The 18,879-nt window shown below is 47.9% G+C and overlaps 1 protein-coding gene across 1 annotated transcript in view; it reads left to right on the top strand.

Moving 5' to 3' along the window:
• The window catches only part of tmem67 (transmembrane protein 67), a 495,060-nt gene extending 478,625 nt beyond the window's left edge, over positions 1–16,435 (top strand). Inside the window, exon 27 of the mRNA XM_085992667.1 lies at positions 15,753–16,435. Within this exon, the coding sequence (XP_085848793.1) occupies positions 15,753–15,833 (81 nt within the window). The 3' untranslated portion in view covers positions 15,834–16,435. The remainder of the gene's footprint in view (positions 1–15,752) is intronic.
• The last annotated feature ends 2,444 nt before the right edge of the window (positions 16,436–18,879 follow it).

Genomic DNA, 18,879 nt, shown 5'->3' with positions numbered 1-18,879 from the left:
CTCCACGACGGGAAAATAATAAAAGAAAAAGAATCAATATTTAACGCGCAAGAAACCGTGGAAAGCAGCGCTAACAACAGCGGGGAAGAAGGCAAAGCGCGGGAGGCGCCATTTTGTTAAATCGGGGAAGAAGGCAAAGCACGGGAGGCGCCATTTTAGATTTGCAAGATGCCGAAGACTGGCTGTATCACTGCTTTTGATAATACATTAGAGGACTGGACCACGTATGTGAAAAGAGTCGAGGTATATTTCGAGGCAAACGAAATAACGGAGGGGAAAAAGGCATCGATATTGCTAAACTTAATGGGCGCTAGAACGTACGGCCTATTGCGGGACCTGATTACTCCAGCCAAACTGAAGGCGAAGAGCTTTAACGAAATTGTTGCTGTCCTACAGGAACACTTAAACCCTGCACCGCTGTTGATAGCAGAAAGATTTAAATTCCACAGGAGAACTCAGCACAAAGATGAGAGCAATGCTGAGTATCTTACGGAACTACGCAAGCTATCAAAGCACTGCCAGTTCAGAGCAGGACTGGCAGATACCCTACGGGACAAATTTGTCTGTGGACTCCTGAGTGAAGGAACACAGAAGAAGTTACTCACAGAAAAAGAGCTGACGCTAGATAAGGCTTTCAGCGTGGCAGTATCGTATGAAGCAGCAGCCAGGGGAGCTGCAGAAATTCAACAAAAACCACAGGAATACGGCACCCACGAAATGACACGGGGATTTGCAAAATGTTATCGCTGCGGCAGAACTAACCATGACCAGAAGGACTGCTGGTCCAAAGACAAAATATGCAGACAATGCGGGAAGATTGGACACATTGCATGAGTTTGCAGGTCTGGGAAGAAGACCTCGACAACAAAAAGGCTACTAAGGAACCGCACAAGAAAGTACAAAAGATGACGGACAGTAGTTCCGAAGACCAGATGAGCGATAGTGAATCCGGAAACAGGAGACTAAGCTGTCTCAAACTTCACAATGTAATCGCAAAAGAGGATCACCGAACCATTTGGGTCACCCTCACGATAGCAGGGTCCCAAGTTAAAATGGAATTGGATACAGGATCAGCGCTAACCGTCATGAATCGACGAGACTACGAGCGGCTATTTTCACACATACCCTTGAGAGAGACATCCATCGTCTTGACGACGTATACGGGGCAAAAAGTATACCCAGAGGAAAAATAAGGGTGCCTGTCGAATACAATGGCAAGAAAATACGGAAATTGTATCTACATACTGCCAAATGGTGGACCACCGTTATTGGGTCGGGAATGGATCAGGAAGATAAACTTAGATTGGCATTCCATTCATGCAATGACGGTGGACGGTAAAAAAAGATGAAGACGTCACTCCTGGACGATTGTCAACAATCTTAGCTAACGCCAAAGAGGTATTGCAACAGGAACTGGGCACGCTTAAAGGCGTAACCGCCTCGATAAAAATAGAAGAGAATGCAGTTCCCAAGTTTTTCAAAGCAAGACCGGTACCATATGCAATTCGCCCAGCCGTCGAGGCAGAGCTGGAGAATCTGGAGAAGGCGGGCGTGTTGTCTAAGGTCGACTGGAGCGAGTGGGCGACACCCATCGTTCCTGTCATGAAGAAAACGTTAAGCAATAAGTCCGGAGAGCCAAGGAAGATTCGCATCTGTGGGGATTTCAAGGTGACGATGAACCCTGTCCTTCACACAGTACAATATCCTCTTCCAAGGATAGAAGACATCTTCGCCTCACTGTCTGGAGGGAAGCGTTTTACAAAAATTGACCTAGCACAAGCATATTTGCAGATGGAGGTTGAAGAGTCCTCTAGGAAGTATCTCACGATAAACACTCACAAAGGTCTTTACCAGTATCATCGATTGGTATTCGGAGTAGCATCGGCTCCGGCGATATGGCAAAGAGCGATGGAACAAGTCCTGCAAGGGATTCCGGGGACTCAGTGTTACTTGGACGACATCCTTGTAACAGGTGAAGATGACAGTGAACACCTTAACAACCTAGAACAGGTGCTCACTAGACTACGGGAACATGGGCTGCGAGCCAACCGCCCCAAGTGCGAATTTTTTAAGGAACAGATATCGTATTGTGGCCACGTGATTGATGAAGAGGGGTTACATAAGTCCCCTGACAAAATTGAAGCAGTTGTTAAGGCACCAGCGCCTGAAAATGTGTCGCAACTGAGGTAATTCCTTGGGTTGGTGAATTACTATCATAAGTTTTTGCCGAATTTGCCGACAATTTTGCACCCACTGAACGCCCTGCTACGAACGGGGGTAGCATGGAAATGGAGCGATGATTGTAAGCGTGCTTTTCAGAAGAGTAAGGACTTAATCACTTCAAGGGAAGTATTGGCTCACTACAACCCAGCACTGCCAATCAGGCTGGCGTGTGATGCGTCTCCCTACGGCATTGGGGCGGTACTGTCACATAAATTCCTTGATGGTTTAGAGAGGCCGATAGCTTTTGCGTCACGCTCGTTAACTTCTGTCGAGCGTAACTACGCCCAGATTGACAGAGAGGCCCTCAGCCTAGTGTGGGGGGTGAAGAAGTTCAATCACTATCTGCATGGTCAAAAATTTACTCTACTAACCGATCATCAACCTCTTGTCTCCATTTTCAACCCTCAGAAGGGCGTACCGATAATGATGGCACAACGGCTGCAGAGATGGTCCCTTTTCCTAGTGGCACACCAATATGGCATTGAGTACAAAGGAACTAAACAGCATGGAAATGCTGATGGATTGTCACGCCTACCGTTGCCGACGGTGGAAGAAGAAGACCTTGCAGTGGATCCAATGGAGTTATTCCACTCGACCATAGTCGAATGTCTCCCTGTGATGAATGCAAACATAGAAAAGGAAACACGGAATGACCGACACTATCACGGGTCTATGATTTAACGGTGAAGGGATGGCCAGCACATGGCGAACCACTGCTGCCAGCATTCTCGCCGAGAAGAGAACAGCTGTCAGTGTGCAGAGGAACCTTGATGTGTGGATCCAGAGTAGTAATTCCACCTAAGTTGACAGATAGAGTACTCAATGAGCTTCATGAGGGTCATCTGGGTGGGGTAAAAATGAAGAACTTAGCCAGAGCGTTTGTGTGGTGGCCGGGAATCGATAGAGAAATCGAAGAGATGACCAAGAGCTGTGCAGGATGCCAGAAGGTCCAAAACGCCCCACCACAAGCTCCTCTGCATCCATGGGAGTGGCCCTCATCTCCATGGCAACGGGTGCACATTGATTTTGCTGGTCCCTTCATGGACTCGATTTTTTCATTGCGGTGGATGCACATTCAAAGTGGCCAGAGGTAATAAAAATGTCCTCAACCACCACGGAAAAAACTATCACAGTTTTGCGAACCATATTCGCCAGGAATGGGCTGCCTGAACAGATTTGCTCTGACAATGGACCACAGTTTGTGTCTGAAGAGTTCCGGAGGTTCTTAAAGAACAATGGCGTTAAGCATTACACATCTGCCCCATATCATCCAGCCACTAATGGATTGGCCGAGAGGTTTGTCCAAATATTCAAGAAGGCTATCAAGGCAATGTGTAATGAAGATATACCCCTACAACACAAGGTGGACAACTTCTTGTTTGCCTACCGGAATGCGACACATGCGGTTACCAACCAAACCCCAGCCATGATGTTCTTCAATCAAAGACTACGATGCCGCTCGGATTTGGTTAAGCCAAACGTCCGAAGAGATGTGGAGAACAGGCAGTTTCAGAATATGAATGAAAGGCCGACCAGGAGTTTTAAGATAGGTCAACCAGTTTTGGCCCGGGACTACTGCACTGAGAAATGGCAGCCAGGAACGATTTGTACACAGCAAGGACCTCTCATGTATACCATGGACGTTGGAGAGAGCATTGTAAGACGCCATGCTGACCAGATTCTAGAGTCACTGGAAAACGTCAACTCCACACCATGATCTGATACACCTGGCAATGAAATCGACGTACCAATTGCAGCTACCGTAGAATCGGTGATATTGGAAGCAGATGAACCAAACAACGACATTGATCTCGACTCAACATTGCCAGAAGAACCTGATACCCCAAAGAGGCGTTATCCAGACAGAATCAGGGAGCCTCCTCAAAGATTGAACTTATAATTGCTTAAACTTAACCAATGTATCGAGCAACCGTAATTGTGATTGTAATTAGTTATCATTTAGTTGTTAAATGAATGTTATGTACTGTTTATCTAATAGGGGAGGAATTGTTGTGTATGTACCTTTAAGAGAATAACTGGTCTCAGACTGCAGTACTGGCAGTGACCACCCCTGTATAAAAGGCGCTAGAGAGCCTCTGTTTGTTAGTTTCACTATTGACTTCCACCAGTAAAGACTTGTTTGTTTTCACTCCTGCTGGTCCGTGTCTCAATCATTCACGGACTTAACAATCTCCTTTTGCCTAATGTCTCTTAATCTCTCCTGCCTTCCATCCTATCACAGACCTTCCCTTTTGTTCTTTCCTCCCCTCCCCCTTTCCCTGCCCCTGCACTTGTTTAAAAACCTGTTCGATCTCCAGCTTTTTCCAGTTCTGATGAAGGGTCATCGACCTGAAACGTTAACTCTGTTTCTCTCTCCACAGGTGCTGCCTGACCTGCTGAGTATTTCCAGCATTTTCTGTTTTTATTTCTGTCTATCCTTCTCTGATACTCTGAACAGAGAGGGCTCGGGGCAATGCCTTAAGGCTTGTTTCTTTTGGGCTTATGAGAAATAATTTCCCACTGTGACTCCAGGAAAGTAAACCCCAATATAATCCCTCACAAATTGAATTACAACCCAGTATATGTTCCCAGCTATCTACTGTCTCCTAAAACAGAAAATACTGGAAGTGTACAGCAGATTAGTCAGTATCTGTTCACATTTTGGTCACGGTTTTGCCAGTTCTCACTACGATTAACACCTGACATGTTAACTCTTTTTCTCTTTACAAATACTGACATGTATATTTGCAGAATTTTCTGTTTTTCAGATTTCAAGCATTTGCAATGTGTTTCTTTTGTTTTTTAAATTGTCTGAAAATGTAAATTACAGTCTCAACAGAAACCATTGGCATGAATTTTCTTGGATTTCTCCTGCTCTGATACCAGATGCCGTAGATGGTGTTTCCACCGAAGTTACGGCGGCAGAGCAGAAGATATATATACAACAATATTTTTCTATTTGGAAATGCCATTTTATGTAAGGGTCAACCATTATTTTTTGAAACAGAAATATTGAAACTTTCAAATGGGCAAATGTTTTCATTTGTTTTATACAACGCAGAAAGATTCTACTAATGGCCTGTGTAATAAATTTGTAGCCCAGTGTAGAACTGATGCATATATTTTAGGAAAGTCCGAAGTTTAATTCCCAAAAATTAGATGTCAGCTGGAGCAGTGGCATGGGCGCTCACTGTCCGTTGGGTAGTGACAAGAAAAATCAGCCATGGTTGACACTGCTGCATGTCATCCAGTGGGGGAGAAATTCAGTTGTTTGCGCCACCCGTTAGCGCCTTAAGAGGGCGATAAGTGGGGCGCGAGGCGGCTAGCGCACGGGCGTGGCGAGACCTGCGCCTCTCGCAAAATTGAGCGGACATTTAGCGGCGGTGCAAAACCGCAACGCCCGCTCAGCTGCACACGCAGATCCTGACGTCATTTCATGGTGCAACGCCCTTGGAGCGCCCCGAACCGGAAATTCAGTGGCGCCCCCCTCCATTCCGCCTGTCGCTCCCAGCGACTGGTTGACTGGAACGGTTCCCAGTCGCTGTGGGGCTGGGGGGGCGCTATTTAAAGGGGGCTCTTCCTGGCTTCTTTGTGGTAGCCATTTTTGGACCACTCCTTCTGTGAGAGAGAGAGAGAGATTTGCAGAGAGACAAAGGGAGAGAGCTTTCTGCATTGAGTCAGCGCTTGCAGAGGTACTTTTGGCTTCTGACCAGAACTTTGTAGTTGGTTTGCTTTTTCACTGGTATAATCTTGAGTGGCCACATACTATGGGGGCTGCAATGGGTGGGAACGTTGGGCTTCTCCATTACATTGAGAGGGCTCAGAGACGCCGAGAGAGAGTGCCAATCATTGCCAGATGGAGGAGGGCCAACAGGCGTCGGCACACGAGACCTTACCGTCCCAGGGTTTTCCGACAACAGTTCTCATACCTCAACATGTCTGAGGAGCAGTGTTTTCGGAGGCTGCGATTCAGCAGGGAGGTGGTTACTGAGCTCTGCCACCTGCTTCAGCCAGATCTGCAGCCTCAACTGAGGAGCAGGACGTCTCTGTCGGTGGCAGTGAAGGTCACAGTGGCTCTCAACTTCTATGCCACCGGCTCCTTCCAATCCGCTACTGGGGACATTGCCAATATCTCCCAGTTCGCGGTGCATTGCTGCATCCGTCAAGTCACGAATGCCCTCTTTAAAAGGAGACTGTTAAATCTGGATATCTTTAGGTAGTGTGTCCTTCAAATAATCGACAGAGGCTGCAGAGAACAATCAACAGGTGTTTACTGGATGAGGGTTGCTCTAAAACTAAGCAGTACAGATCCCTACTCAGGGTTATATACAGGTGTGGTCACTGCCGGTACTACAGTATACAAGAGCTGTAAAAAGTAGTTCTCCCCTTAAAGGTACATACACTACAATTCCTCCCCTTTTAGATTAACAGTACCATAACATTCATTTAACAATTAACACTTTTAACATGCAACATTAACTGAAAATAGTCCATTTATAAATTCAGTCTTTGGGGCGGCTTCCTGATCCTTTCTGGATAGCGCCTTTCCTGAGTGTCTTGCTCTTGGTGCGGAGGCAATTCTGGCCCCCTGTCATCGGTTGGTTCATCAGCTTCCGATGCTACTGTTTCTGGGGTAGATGCTACCTGTATGTCGGGTTCATTACCAGGTACGCGAGACATGGGGTTGACTCGTTCCTGTGACTCTAGGATCTGGTCGACATGGCGTCTCACAATGTTCTCCCCAACATCCACTGTGTACATTAGTGGCCCCTGCCGTGTGTATATCGTTCCTGGTTGCCATTTCTCTGTTCGGTAGTCGCGAGCCAAGACTGGTTGCCCTACATTGAAGCTCCTTGTCGGCTTCTCATTGATGTGCTGGAAATGCTTATTCTCAACATCTCTTCGTACATTTGGTCTGAGCAAATCCAGACGAGATCTCAACCTTCGGTTAAAGAACATCATGGCTGGGGTCTGGTTGGTGACTGCATGTGTCGCATTTCGGTAGGCTAACAGGAAATTGTCCACCTTATGCTGCAGTGGAATGTCGTCATCGCACATGGCCCTTACTGCCTTTTTAAAGGTTTGTACGAACCTCTCAGCCAATCCATTTGTGGCTGGATGATACAGGGCGGATGTGTAATGTCTTACCCCATTCCTTTTCATAAATTTCCGAAACTCTTCGGACACAAACTGTGGTCCGTTATCAGAGCAAATCTGCTCTGGCAAGCCGTTCCTGGCAAATATGGTCCGTAGGACTGCAATCGTTTTCTCCGTGGTGGTGGAGGACATTTTGATCACCTCAGGCCATTTCGAGTGCGCATCCACGGCTATTAAAAACATTGAGTCCATGAATGGACCAGCAAAATCAATATGCACCCGTTGCCATGGAGAGGAGGGCCACTCCCATGGGCGTAGAGGGGCATGTGGTGGTGCATTTTGGACCTTCTGGCATCCTGAGCAGCTCTTTGTCAGGTCCTCGATTTGCTGATCGATCCCCGGCCACCACACATAAGCCCTAGCAAGGCTTTTCATTTTCACCCCTCCCAGATGGCCTTCGTAAAGCTCATTGAGCACTCTCTCCCTTAACTTGGGTGGAATTACCACTCGGGATCCACACATCAAGGTCCCCTGGCATACTGACAGCTGTTCTCTTCTGGATGAGAATGCTGGCAACAGTGAGTCGCCATGTGTTGGCCATCCCTTCACCATCAAATCATATACCCGAGACAGTGTCGGGTCATTTCGGGTCTCCTTCTCTATATCCGTGTTAGTTACTGGCAAGCGTTCATTTATAGACGAATAAAATATTTCGACAGGGTCCACTGCTGGTGCTTCCTCCGCAGTAGGCAGTGGCAGGCATGATAGCCGATCAGCGTTTCCATGCTGTTTCGTGCCCTTATACTCGATTTCATATTGGTGCGCCCCTCGAAAAAGGGACCATCTTTGTAGCCGTTGCACAGTCATCACCGGAACGGCCTTCTTTGGATTAAAGATGGAGACCAGTGGTTGGTGGTCAGTCAGCAAGGTGAACTTCTGCCCGTGCAGATAGTGGTTGAACTTTTTCACTCCCCACACTAGGCTGAGGGCTTCCCTGTCAATCTGGGCGTAGTTACGCTCGGCTGAGGTTAGTGACCGAGACGCAAAGGTTACTGGCCTCTCCAAGCCATCTGGGAATTTGTGCGACAGCACCGCTCCAATATCTTATGGTGATGCATCACACGCCAACCGAATTGGTAGTGCTGGGTTGAAATGAGCCAACACCTCTTTTGATGTGATCAATTCTTTGCACTTCTGGAAAGCCCGTTTACATTCGTCATTCCACTTCCATGGTACCCCCGTTTGCAGTAAGGTGTTCAGTGGGTGTAGTACTGTAGACAAATTCGGCAAGAACTTATGGTAGTAGTTCACCAGCCCGAGGAACGACCTCAGTTGTGACACATTTTCCGGTGCTGGAGCCTTGACTACTGCCTCAATCTTTTCAGGGGACTGATGTAACCCCTCTTCATCAATAACGTGGCCACAATACGAGATCTGCTTCTGGAAAAACTCGCAGTTGTGGCGATTAGCTCGGAGCCCATATTCCTTCAATCTAGTGAGCACCTGCTCCAGGTTGGCGAGGTGATCACTGTCATTTTCGCCCGTGACCAGGATGTCGTCCAAATAACACTGGGTCCCTGGAATCCCTTGCAGGACTTGATCTATTGCCCTTTGCCAAATAGCCGGAGCTGATGCTACCCCGAACACCAGCCGGTTGTATTGGTAGAGACCTTTATGAGTGTTGATCGTGAGGTATTGTTTCGAGGCTTCTTCTACCTCCATTTGCAGGTACGCCTGGGCCAGATCAATCTTAGTGAAGCGTTTTCCTCCAGATAGCGAGGCGAAAATATCATCAATCCGCGGAAGCGGATATTGTACCGTGTGAAGGACTGGGTTCACTGTCACCTTAAAGTCCCCACAGATGCGAATCTTCTTTGGTTCCCCAGGCGTAATACTCAACGACCTCTTCATTACAGGAACGATGGGTGTAGCCCACTCACTCCAGTCCACTTTGGACAGTACTCCAGAACGTTCCAAACCTTCCAGCTCTGCTTTGACGGCTGGGCGGATCGCATAAGGCACCGGTCTGGCCTTAAAAAACTTTGGGCTTGCATTTTCCTCTATTTTGATCGTCGCTGTTATGCCTCTTAGTGTTCCGAGTCCCTCCTGGAACATTTCTTGTGCGTCAGTTAGCATTTTTGACAGTCATCCAGGTGTGACGTCGTCATCCTTTTTGGCATCTACCGTCAGTGCCTGTATGGAATGCCAATCTAACTGTATCTTCCGGATCCATTCACGTCCTAGTAGTTGTGGCCCTCCATCTGGCAATACATATATGTCCATTTTTGGTGTTTCCTTGCCGTTGTATATCACATTCACCCTTATTTTTCCTTTGGGGTAGACTTTTTGCCCCGTGTACGTCTTCAAGACAATCTCTGTATCTCTCAAGGGTATATGTGAGAATAGCCGCTTGTAGTCCCTTCAGTTTATGACTGTTAGGGCTGATCCTGTGTCCAATTCCATTTTCACTTGGACTCCGTCATCTTGAGCGTGACCCAGATAGTTTGGTGATCCTCCATTTTGATTACATTATGTAGTTTCAGACAGCCCAGCTTCCTTGCTTCCGGAGTCTCTATCACTTTTCTGTTCGTCTGAACTACTCTCCGTCACCTTATGTACCTTTTTGTACTTCTCCTGTGGAGATTTCTTGCTGCTGGTTTTCTTTCCTGACCTGCAGACTCTTGCTATGTGTCCTACTTCTCCACACTGTCTGCACACTTGGCCCTTGAACCAACAATCCTTATGGTCGTGTGTTGTTCTGCTGCAGCGATAACACTTCCCTGCTCCATATGACATTTCATTTGTGCCATATTCTTGCGGTCTCCATTGTATCTCTGCAGCGCCCCGTGCAGCTGCTTCGTGTGATACTGCCATGCTGAAAGCCTTGTCCAGCGTAAGATCCTTTTCTGATAGAAGCCGTTTCTTGGTTCCTTCACTTTGAAGCCCACACACAAACTTGTCCCTTAAAGTATCTGCTTGTCCCGTTCCAAACTGGCAGTGTTTCGATAGCTTGCACAGTTCCGTTAAATACTCAGCATTACTTTCGTCTTTATGCTGGTTCCTTTTGTGGAACTTAAATCTTTCTGTTATCAGCAGCGGCGTGGGGTCTAAGTGGTCCTGTAGTATTGCCACTATGCTTTCAAAATCCTTTTCCACTGGCTTCTCTGGGGTTACTAGGTTTCGCAGTAAGCCGTACGTTTTTGTACCTATGGAATTCAACAATACCATTGCTTTCCTGGCATCTGGCACTTCATTCGCCTTGCAGTACACTTCTATGCGTTCTATATATGTCGCCCAATCTTCGACTTCATTGTTGAACGCTGTGACACTGCCACTCTTCGGCATCCCTGGGTGTGGTTAGACTGGCTAAAAATGGCATCTCCCGCGCTCTCCCTCCTTCTCCGCTGGTTCAAAATGGCGTCTCCCGTGCTCTCCCTTCTTCTCCGCTGGCTCAAAATGGCGTCTCCCACGCTTCCCTTTCTTCTCCGCTGCAGCCCAAATGGCGTCTCCCATGCTTTCTTTTCTTCCCCCGCGGATGCTGCTCAGCCCTTGAAACCGGCCACGCTCTGCGCGTTTTCCTGCGTGCTTCTCTCGTTGATGCCGCTTGGACTTCAACCCCGGCTGCGCCCTGCGCGCTTCACCCTCTCTCGTTGGTGCTGCTCGGTCTTCAACCCCAGCTGCGCCCTGTGCGCTTTACCCTCTCTCTTACCCGTTGACGCTGCTCGGCCTTTTTCTGTGCCGTCGGTCGGCTCCCGCCGCCGCTGTCCGGGAAGGGTCTGCGCCGTACCTGCTGCCAGCCTGCTGCGCTGGATCGTCGCGGCTGGAGAACCAAGCCCAGCTCTCCACAGCCTCCTCTGCCTGCTCAAGTCCTCTCAGGATGGTCGACGCCCGCACTGATGGAATCGGCCTTCTCCAGCAGAGTTGCAGGTAGGTTCGAATCACCTCGTCGCCAATGTTAAACCTGGATATCTTTAGGTAGTGTGTCCGTGTGTCCTTCAAATAATCGACAGAGGCTGCAGAGAACAATCAACAGGTGTTTACTGGATGAGGGTTGCTCTAAAACTAAGCAGTACAGATCCCTACTCAGGGTTATATACAGGTGTGGTCACTGCCGGTACTACAGTATACAAGAGCTGTAAAAAGTAGTTCTCCCCTTAAAGGTACATACACTACAGAGACGTCACTCGATTTCCTTCCCCATGACCCCGGACAACCAGCAAGAGCGCGCAATGGGATTTGCAAGAATAGCGGGCTTCCCCATGGTCCAGGGCGCCATTGACTGCATGCATGTGGCTTTGCGGGCGCCGCAAGAGAATGCCGAGGATTACCACAACCGGAAGGGGTTCCGTTCGTTGAACGTCCAGTTGGTCTGTGACCACAGACAGCTGATAGTCGCTGTCAATGCCTGCTTTCCAGGCAGCAGCCATGACTCCTTCATCCTGCGCCAGACTTCTGTGGCAGACCTTTTCGAGGCCCTGGCTCACCCAGGAGGCTGGCTTCTCGGGGACAAGGGCTAGCCTCTGTGCACCTGGCTGATGACCCCGCTCCATGCGCCCAGCTCCCCTGCTGAAGAATGATACAATGAGAGCCATCAAGCGACCAGGAATATCATTGAGCACACAATCGGCGTGCTCAAGCAATGGTTCTGCTGTCTGGACCATTCCGGGGGAGCCCTTCAGTACTCAGCTGAGCGAGTCTCCCATTTTGTTGTTGTGTGCTGCATGCTGCATAACCTGGCAATCCTCAGGACTCAGCCACTGCCATTGGAGCACCAGCAGAGGAGGAGGAGGAGGAGCACCAGGACGGGAGGGAGGCACAAAGTGCAAGGGCCGTCTGTCAGCAGCTTATAGCAAGTCGGTTCTAGTCCCCCTCTGAGGGAATGGCTTCTGCCATTCAAAGAACATGAATGGAACCGTGCCGCAACCCCTAAGCCGGTCAAGGCAACAAGTAGTTCAAAGAGCAAACATGCACATTCTGAATAAAGACACTTATTTATTTAATAAACTGTGTGCCCTTCCCGCACGACAAAGTAATAGAGAGAAACCCCAAAAATAGCAGTGAGACACATAACTAGCTCTCACAACCTGGAGACAATGAACAAAGCAGTAACCTAAAAATGACCACGATCCTCGGCCTTCAATAAAACATTTAACAGCATTTTGCCACACCTCCTACTTTTTGCCCTTCGAGGGTGATCTGCTTCACTTGCGAGGTTCGCCCCTTCCCACCCTGCAGTTCCTCCGCAATGGGACCCCAGTGGCTGCAGCAAGGCTGGGGGAAGGCTGCTGAGTGTCAGAAACTGAGACTGCAGATGCCCTTGAGGGACAGCCTGGACCAGCTCTCGGCCTGGAGGGCTCGGCTGCTGACTGCTCCAACTCTGCACGGGCGGCAGCAGTCTGTCCTACAGGTGGTGGCAGCTGCAGTGGAGAAGTGACAGTGTTGGCAGCAGGAATGCTGTCATCCTGACAGAGCGACACACTGGCACTCCCACGGGGCAGCACTGCAGCATGCGGAGCAATCTGCTGAAGCACAGACTGCTGGCCTGCTGCGGCGCGGCGAGGGCCCCGGCGATTCGTGCCTGATCCAGCGAGGGTGGCAGCAGTCAGTGCTCGTGTGGCCTCAATCTGCGTCTGCATTAAACCAGCCACTGACTGCATTGCACCACTAAGCACTTGCGTAGCAGCCGCCTGTGCTGTGCCGAAGTCCTGGAGACTCCTTGCCTGTGCTGCGCCGAAGTCCTGGACACTCCTTGCCAGTGACTCAATGGATTCAGGCATCCTTGCCACTGCAGCCATGAGCTCAGTGTGCCTGTGCTCTGCCTGGGTGCTCATTTCAGCAAGGAGCCGCACCTCTTCTGTGCTCACTGTAGCAGGACTCGAGGCCAGACTCTCCCTCCGGGGAGAAGGCTGCCGAGCTTCCCTAACCCCCCCCCCGCATTGCTGCAGCCCGCTGGGCCTCGGAGCTTCACCCTCCTCAGACCATTCCCCCCTGCTCCCCTCCAGGGAAGACGTGTCCCCATTATGGCCATGGGCTGCCTCGGCTGAGGGTGGCACTGATGGTCCGGCTTCCTCCTCATCGTCGCCTTCAGAGTCACTCACAGTGGCAGCTTGAGGGCCCGCCTCCTTACCTGGCGAATCAGCATCTGAAAGCAAGGAGGTACAAGAGTGGCTTTAGCGTGAGGACAGGGTGGCAGCGAGGGAGGCATGAGTGCTGCAATGCACTGTATTGGTTCGATAGTGGCAAAGGATGCTGGTGTGAGGCACAAGTGGAAGGAGAGAGGTCAAAAAGGTGATGACCTTAACATTGCTGTCCAGAACGGGGTCGGCATCTCCAGTGGCGACGGGGCCAATCATCCGGCCTGCCATAATCCGCTGGACTCACTGCTCCAGATCGGTGAGGGCTTGAAGGTGAGGCCGGCCTCTCCCGGTCCATTGCTGCTGCCTCCTGTTATGGGCCAGCTTGCCCTGCAAGAGAAAGGACGGGCTCTGAGTACAGTGTGAAGCCCTGATCTTGGCTGCACTGCCTCCCATGGTGGAATAGCCCTTACAGTGTGAAGCCCTGATCTTGGCTGCACTGCCTTCCATGGTGGAATAGCCCTTACAGTGTGAAGCCCTGATCTTGGCCACACTGCCTCCCATGGTCGAATAGCCCTTACAGTGTGAAGCCCTGATCTTGGCTGCACTGCCTCCCATGGTGGAATAGCCCTTACAGTGTGAAGCCTTGATCTGACCTGCACTGCCTCCCATGGTCGATTAGCCCTCACAGTGTGTAAAGTGCTGAATGTGCGTGTGAGTTTCATGAAAGGCCCATAGGTGTTGGATGAGGGCTGGGCATTGGGGCTTTGATGTGCCAAATAACTGCCTGAATCCATGATGTTACAACTTAAAACTAAAGGCTTTTAGTAAGTAAGAATCTTGGCATCAAGTTAACACAGGGCAACCATCATTCATCACCGACCCAGCCCTTATGAATAAAACCCAGCTCTTATAAATAAGACTCACACCAATCAGGAGGATCCATAAAGGCGGAGCTAGGGAGGAACATTAGTGGTTACACCTGTAAAACATTTACAGACATTAACAAGTACAACAACAGACAATCCAGAACACAGAGTTATTTCATCACAGGCTTTCAGGACCCTTTGGCCATAAAATGAGGTGGACATGCAGGGATGAAGAGGATTCTGAAAAGGGTACTCACCCGGACGACCCGAGTGAGGTCGTTGAACTTCTTCCTGCATTGCACAGGGGTCCTAGGCACCATGCTGCTGGAGCCACCTCCGTCCAAGCTTTGCGATAGTCGTTGGGCAGCGGCCTCCTGCCGCTGTCCAGGAACAGGATAGATCGCCTGCGCTCCACCGCGCCAACCAGAACCTGCAAGGCCCCCTCGCTGAACCGCTGCGCTCGCTCCCTGGCCCTCTCCATGGTCCTAGGCATAAGAATGTGGCAGCAGATCTGTCCAGGCCGAGAATCAGGGCTCCGATGCACAGGGTGTGGCTGCAATCCAAGATCGAACCTCCCCTTTAAGAGCTGACCGGCGCCAGCATGTCTGTGTGCAATTGCTAGCTGGCCGCACCTGCGCTGTGCCCGCCATTGGTGGTAGCGCCTCGCTTCTCAGGCTTAGCGCCTTAAGACAGCCGTGCAGCGCCTGTTTTAGCACTCCAAGCACCTCCTGGGGCGAAGCAGGTCAATTTAGCAGTAGGTGCCGAAAATTTGCGTCAGGTGCAAAATTTTGCGCCCGCTCGATACTTACGCCCCAAACGGGGCGATACTGAATTTCTCCCCCAGTGACTCCTGGAAAGTGTGTGTGGGAGGTAGTGGGAGAGAGGAGGGGATATGTTGCATGATGAGAGAATTAAACTTAGCTGTAATGAGCTCTATGGTATGTAAAGATTTGGGGAGCCGATTTCGATGTCCCCAGTCACCCCAGTGTAATTTAGGTGGTGCACATTTTGCACACACCCCAATTGACCTCCAGTGAAAAATATTCCCTCTAATTTTTTTTGGGGGGGCGGTTTCTATTTAAAAGCTGGCTCACCGGCTGTGTGGGACCCTCAGAACGCCGCACGGCCACGCAACTTAAAGGGAACAAATTGCCAGTGAACTATTTGTTTTTCCAATGGGAACTTCCCAGCCCCATCCTTTTGCCCCAGGAAATGAATGCCTTGAGCAAAAGGGGCAGTAACCTGGCAGCACCTTATTCCCTGTCCATAATGCCACAGGGACTAGGACATACATATTGGACAGGAAAAATTGGCCCCTCAAAGTCTAGGCTAATGCATAAAAATTGACCGCACAAACAAGGTACCAGAGAGCAACCAGCATTCGTGGAACTGTAGCATAAGTTGGCATCTTGCAGAGAAGAGGGGAGAAAAAAATCTAAAAGTTCTGAACATTTCTCTAAAATTTTAATTTTTTCTTTCTGATTCCAAGATTATTCAGTTCATCCGGCATGCAGTAGGACGCAAGAACTTGGCCGCAAAATCACTGGTTGATGAAAGATTCCTCCTCTAAAATGCAGAGAAACTTAAGGGTTCATTAGGAGGACAAATGTCAAGTGGAACTCTAATATTAAAAACTTCTGTTGTTCTTGGACTTGCTTCTCATACTTGCCACTAAACAAAAATTCTGTTAATATTGTTTTCATTTGTTGTGAGTACAGACTGTTACAGTATGCATACATGTTGTGTTGCCTAATTTTCTGAGTTGCTATATCATGATGTTAATGTTTTAGACAAGTTTGTCATTTGATAAGTAGGAATATTTATGTATTTTGAGTTTTTCTCCTCCTTCCTTTACTTTTTCTCTGTTGTTTTCATGCCAAGCACCATTCTTCAACCAAATGTTCTGTAACCAGACAATGGGAAGTGCTTGAAAATAACTTTAGATGCTGGCCTTCTGACGATTCCTCCTTGCTTGGGAAAGTGCTTAGCTTCTGCTGTTGCCTGTTGGAATTCATTGGCATAAACTAATGCCCTACCATTTTTTTCTAAATCACATTGGAGAACAGGCACAATCCACTGTACTGAATTTACATTTATGAATCTTGAGTTCTTTGTTAGGAAATTTTCATAATAACAATCTTTGGTTTATATACAATGTCATATATAAATTTAATAAAGCACTTTTCAGAGAAAGTTACAATTTTGTGTTTGTTATTGTACATAAATTCAAAAAGTCAGAATATTGAGGGTTTTTTGGTATTTCAGTTTTAATCACTTTGTAGCTGGATATTCCAGTTTGAAAGGGTTTCAAGCAGATTTTGGAATGGGCCCAAATTCTATTTATAGCATTACTGTGACCTGTAACTACCTGCTTTAAGAAATGAAAGTTGTGTGTATTTATTTGCAATGTATAATTGCAGTGGCAAAACTTGTATAGGAATACTTTTGATAAATGCATCAGAACTGAACAACCTATTTAGACAGCACACCACTCTCAAAGCCTTTTCTAACTGCTCCATCTGCCTGTTACAGTGAACTAGGTGGATATTAAAGATCATATAGCCCTATTTGAAGAAGGAGGGTGTTTGCTTTCTGTCCTGGCCAATTACTCCCTTTTAAACAACACCATCAAAAGCAGAGCAGTTGGCCAATAAGTTCATTGTCATTTGTGTACAAAAAGGCTGTAGCTTTTGCTATATAACTGTCACTGCACTTCACGTATTCATTGTATATGAAACAATTTGAGACATTTCTCAGAGATATGATGAGGTGGGATATAAATGTAAACCTTTTCCAAATCCTAAATGCAGTGTCTGTCTTTTACAGCACACACTGATGCAAAAGATAACGGCTATAACAAAACAAGTTGTAAAATTCTGAAGCAAAATACTGCGGATGCTGGAAATCTGAAATAAAAACAGAAAATGCTGAAAAGACTCAGAAGTATTTCCAGCATTTTCTGTTTTTATTGTAAAATTCTGAGATTATTTTCCATGATAGCATTAAAGATTTAGCATTTCTAAAGCATTCTAATGCATTCTTTGTCAGAATCTCAAAACTGGAACTCCTTACCCGTCTCATCTTTCCTACCTCCTGCAACCTTCACACCTTCAAAACTGAATCTTGGTGTCACTTAATCACTACTTCTTGATTTACCTCGTTTTCTCTTCTACTCTTTTTCACCTTCTTGTTGCCCTGAACTACGAGTCTTGGCCTTCACTTTCGTTTTTCAATAAAAAAAACATACTTTACGTGGTGGAAATCGGCTTTAGATTGCTGATTTTGCACATTTTTATCATTTTTATTACATCAAAGGCTCAAATAGATTTGCCCCTTCATTTTTTGAGCAGTGTCAGCTGTGGCTCGGTTGGTAGCACCCTCGCCTCTGAGGCAGGAGGTTGTGGATTCAAGTCCCACTCCAGAGACAGTGCAGTACTGAGGGAATGCTGCACTGTTGGATGTGCTGTCTTTCGGAAGAGACGTTAACACGAGGCCCCGTCTGCTCTCTCAGGTGGATGTAAAAGATCCTATGGCACTATTTCAAAGAAGAGCAGAGGAGTTATGCCCGGTGTCCCAGCCAATATTTACCTGTCAATCAACATCACAAAAAAACAGATTATCTGGTTATTATCACTTTGCTGTTTGTGGGAGCTTGGTGTATGCAAATTAGCTGCGGCGTTTCCTACATTACAACAGTAACTACACTTCAAAAAGTATTGCAATTTGGGACGTTTGGTGGTTGTGAAAGGCACTATAGAAATGCAAGTCTTTTTTTTCTCTTTTTGTCAGAAGGGAGAGAGTACCTTAGAATATCTTCATGTTGGCCCACAGGCCAGAATCTTTACCTTGGAGTCGGGTCGGGTGCATGTGGACTGCGAGCGGGTCACCATCCCGAAGATTTCAACAGCGCATTCTGCACTGTGCGTTTAACCCAATGGCACCAATTGAAAGAGTCATGAGTGTTGTATCCGTGTGTTAATGGAGACACGGAATGCAGGAGTTGGTTTAACAGGTGTTTACTGAACAAAGTCTGGAGGTGAACTAAAAGATACAAGACACTATACAGGCTTATATACCCGAGTGGTCACTACCGGTATTACAGTACACAGGGGCTCTTAAAGGTACATACACTACAATTCCTCCCCTTTTAGATAATTAGTACATAACATTTTAAGTAATCATTAATTAACATGTTTACAAGAACAATAATCTACACATTTGCTGCAGTTAATCAATTATAAGTCAGTCTCTCTGGAGGCTTCCTGACTCGGTCCGGATAACGCCTCGGTGGTGTAGTAGTTTTCGGTGGTGCAGTAGGTTCTTTTGGCAAGGTCGATTCGGCTTGACTGCCAGTGTCGGGTTCATCTGGTTCCAGTATCACTGGATCGGAGGTAGATACTATGGGTATCTCTGCTTCATAATTAGGCGTATAGAGTTGGGGTGTAGGTTGTCCCTGTTCGGATGACTCTATGATCTGGTCAGCATGGCACCTTATTATGCTTTCTCCAATGTTCACAGTATACATCAGCGGTCCTCATCGTGTGCAAATAGTTTCAGGCTGCCATTTCTCAGTACGGTAGTCCCGGGCCAAAACTTGTTGACCTATCTGGAAGGTT

This window comes from Somniosus microcephalus, chromosome 7 (genome assembly GCF_052327205.1).
Source record: "Somniosus microcephalus isolate GS21.2 chromosome 7, FLI_Smic_1.0, whole genome shotgun sequence".
Classification (NCBI taxonomy): domain Eukaryota; kingdom Metazoa; phylum Chordata; class Chondrichthyes; order Squaliformes; family Somniosidae; genus Somniosus; species Somniosus microcephalus.
The sequence above is the reverse complement of the archived record's forward strand: the minus strand, read 5'-3'. Positions and strand labels throughout refer to the sequence as shown.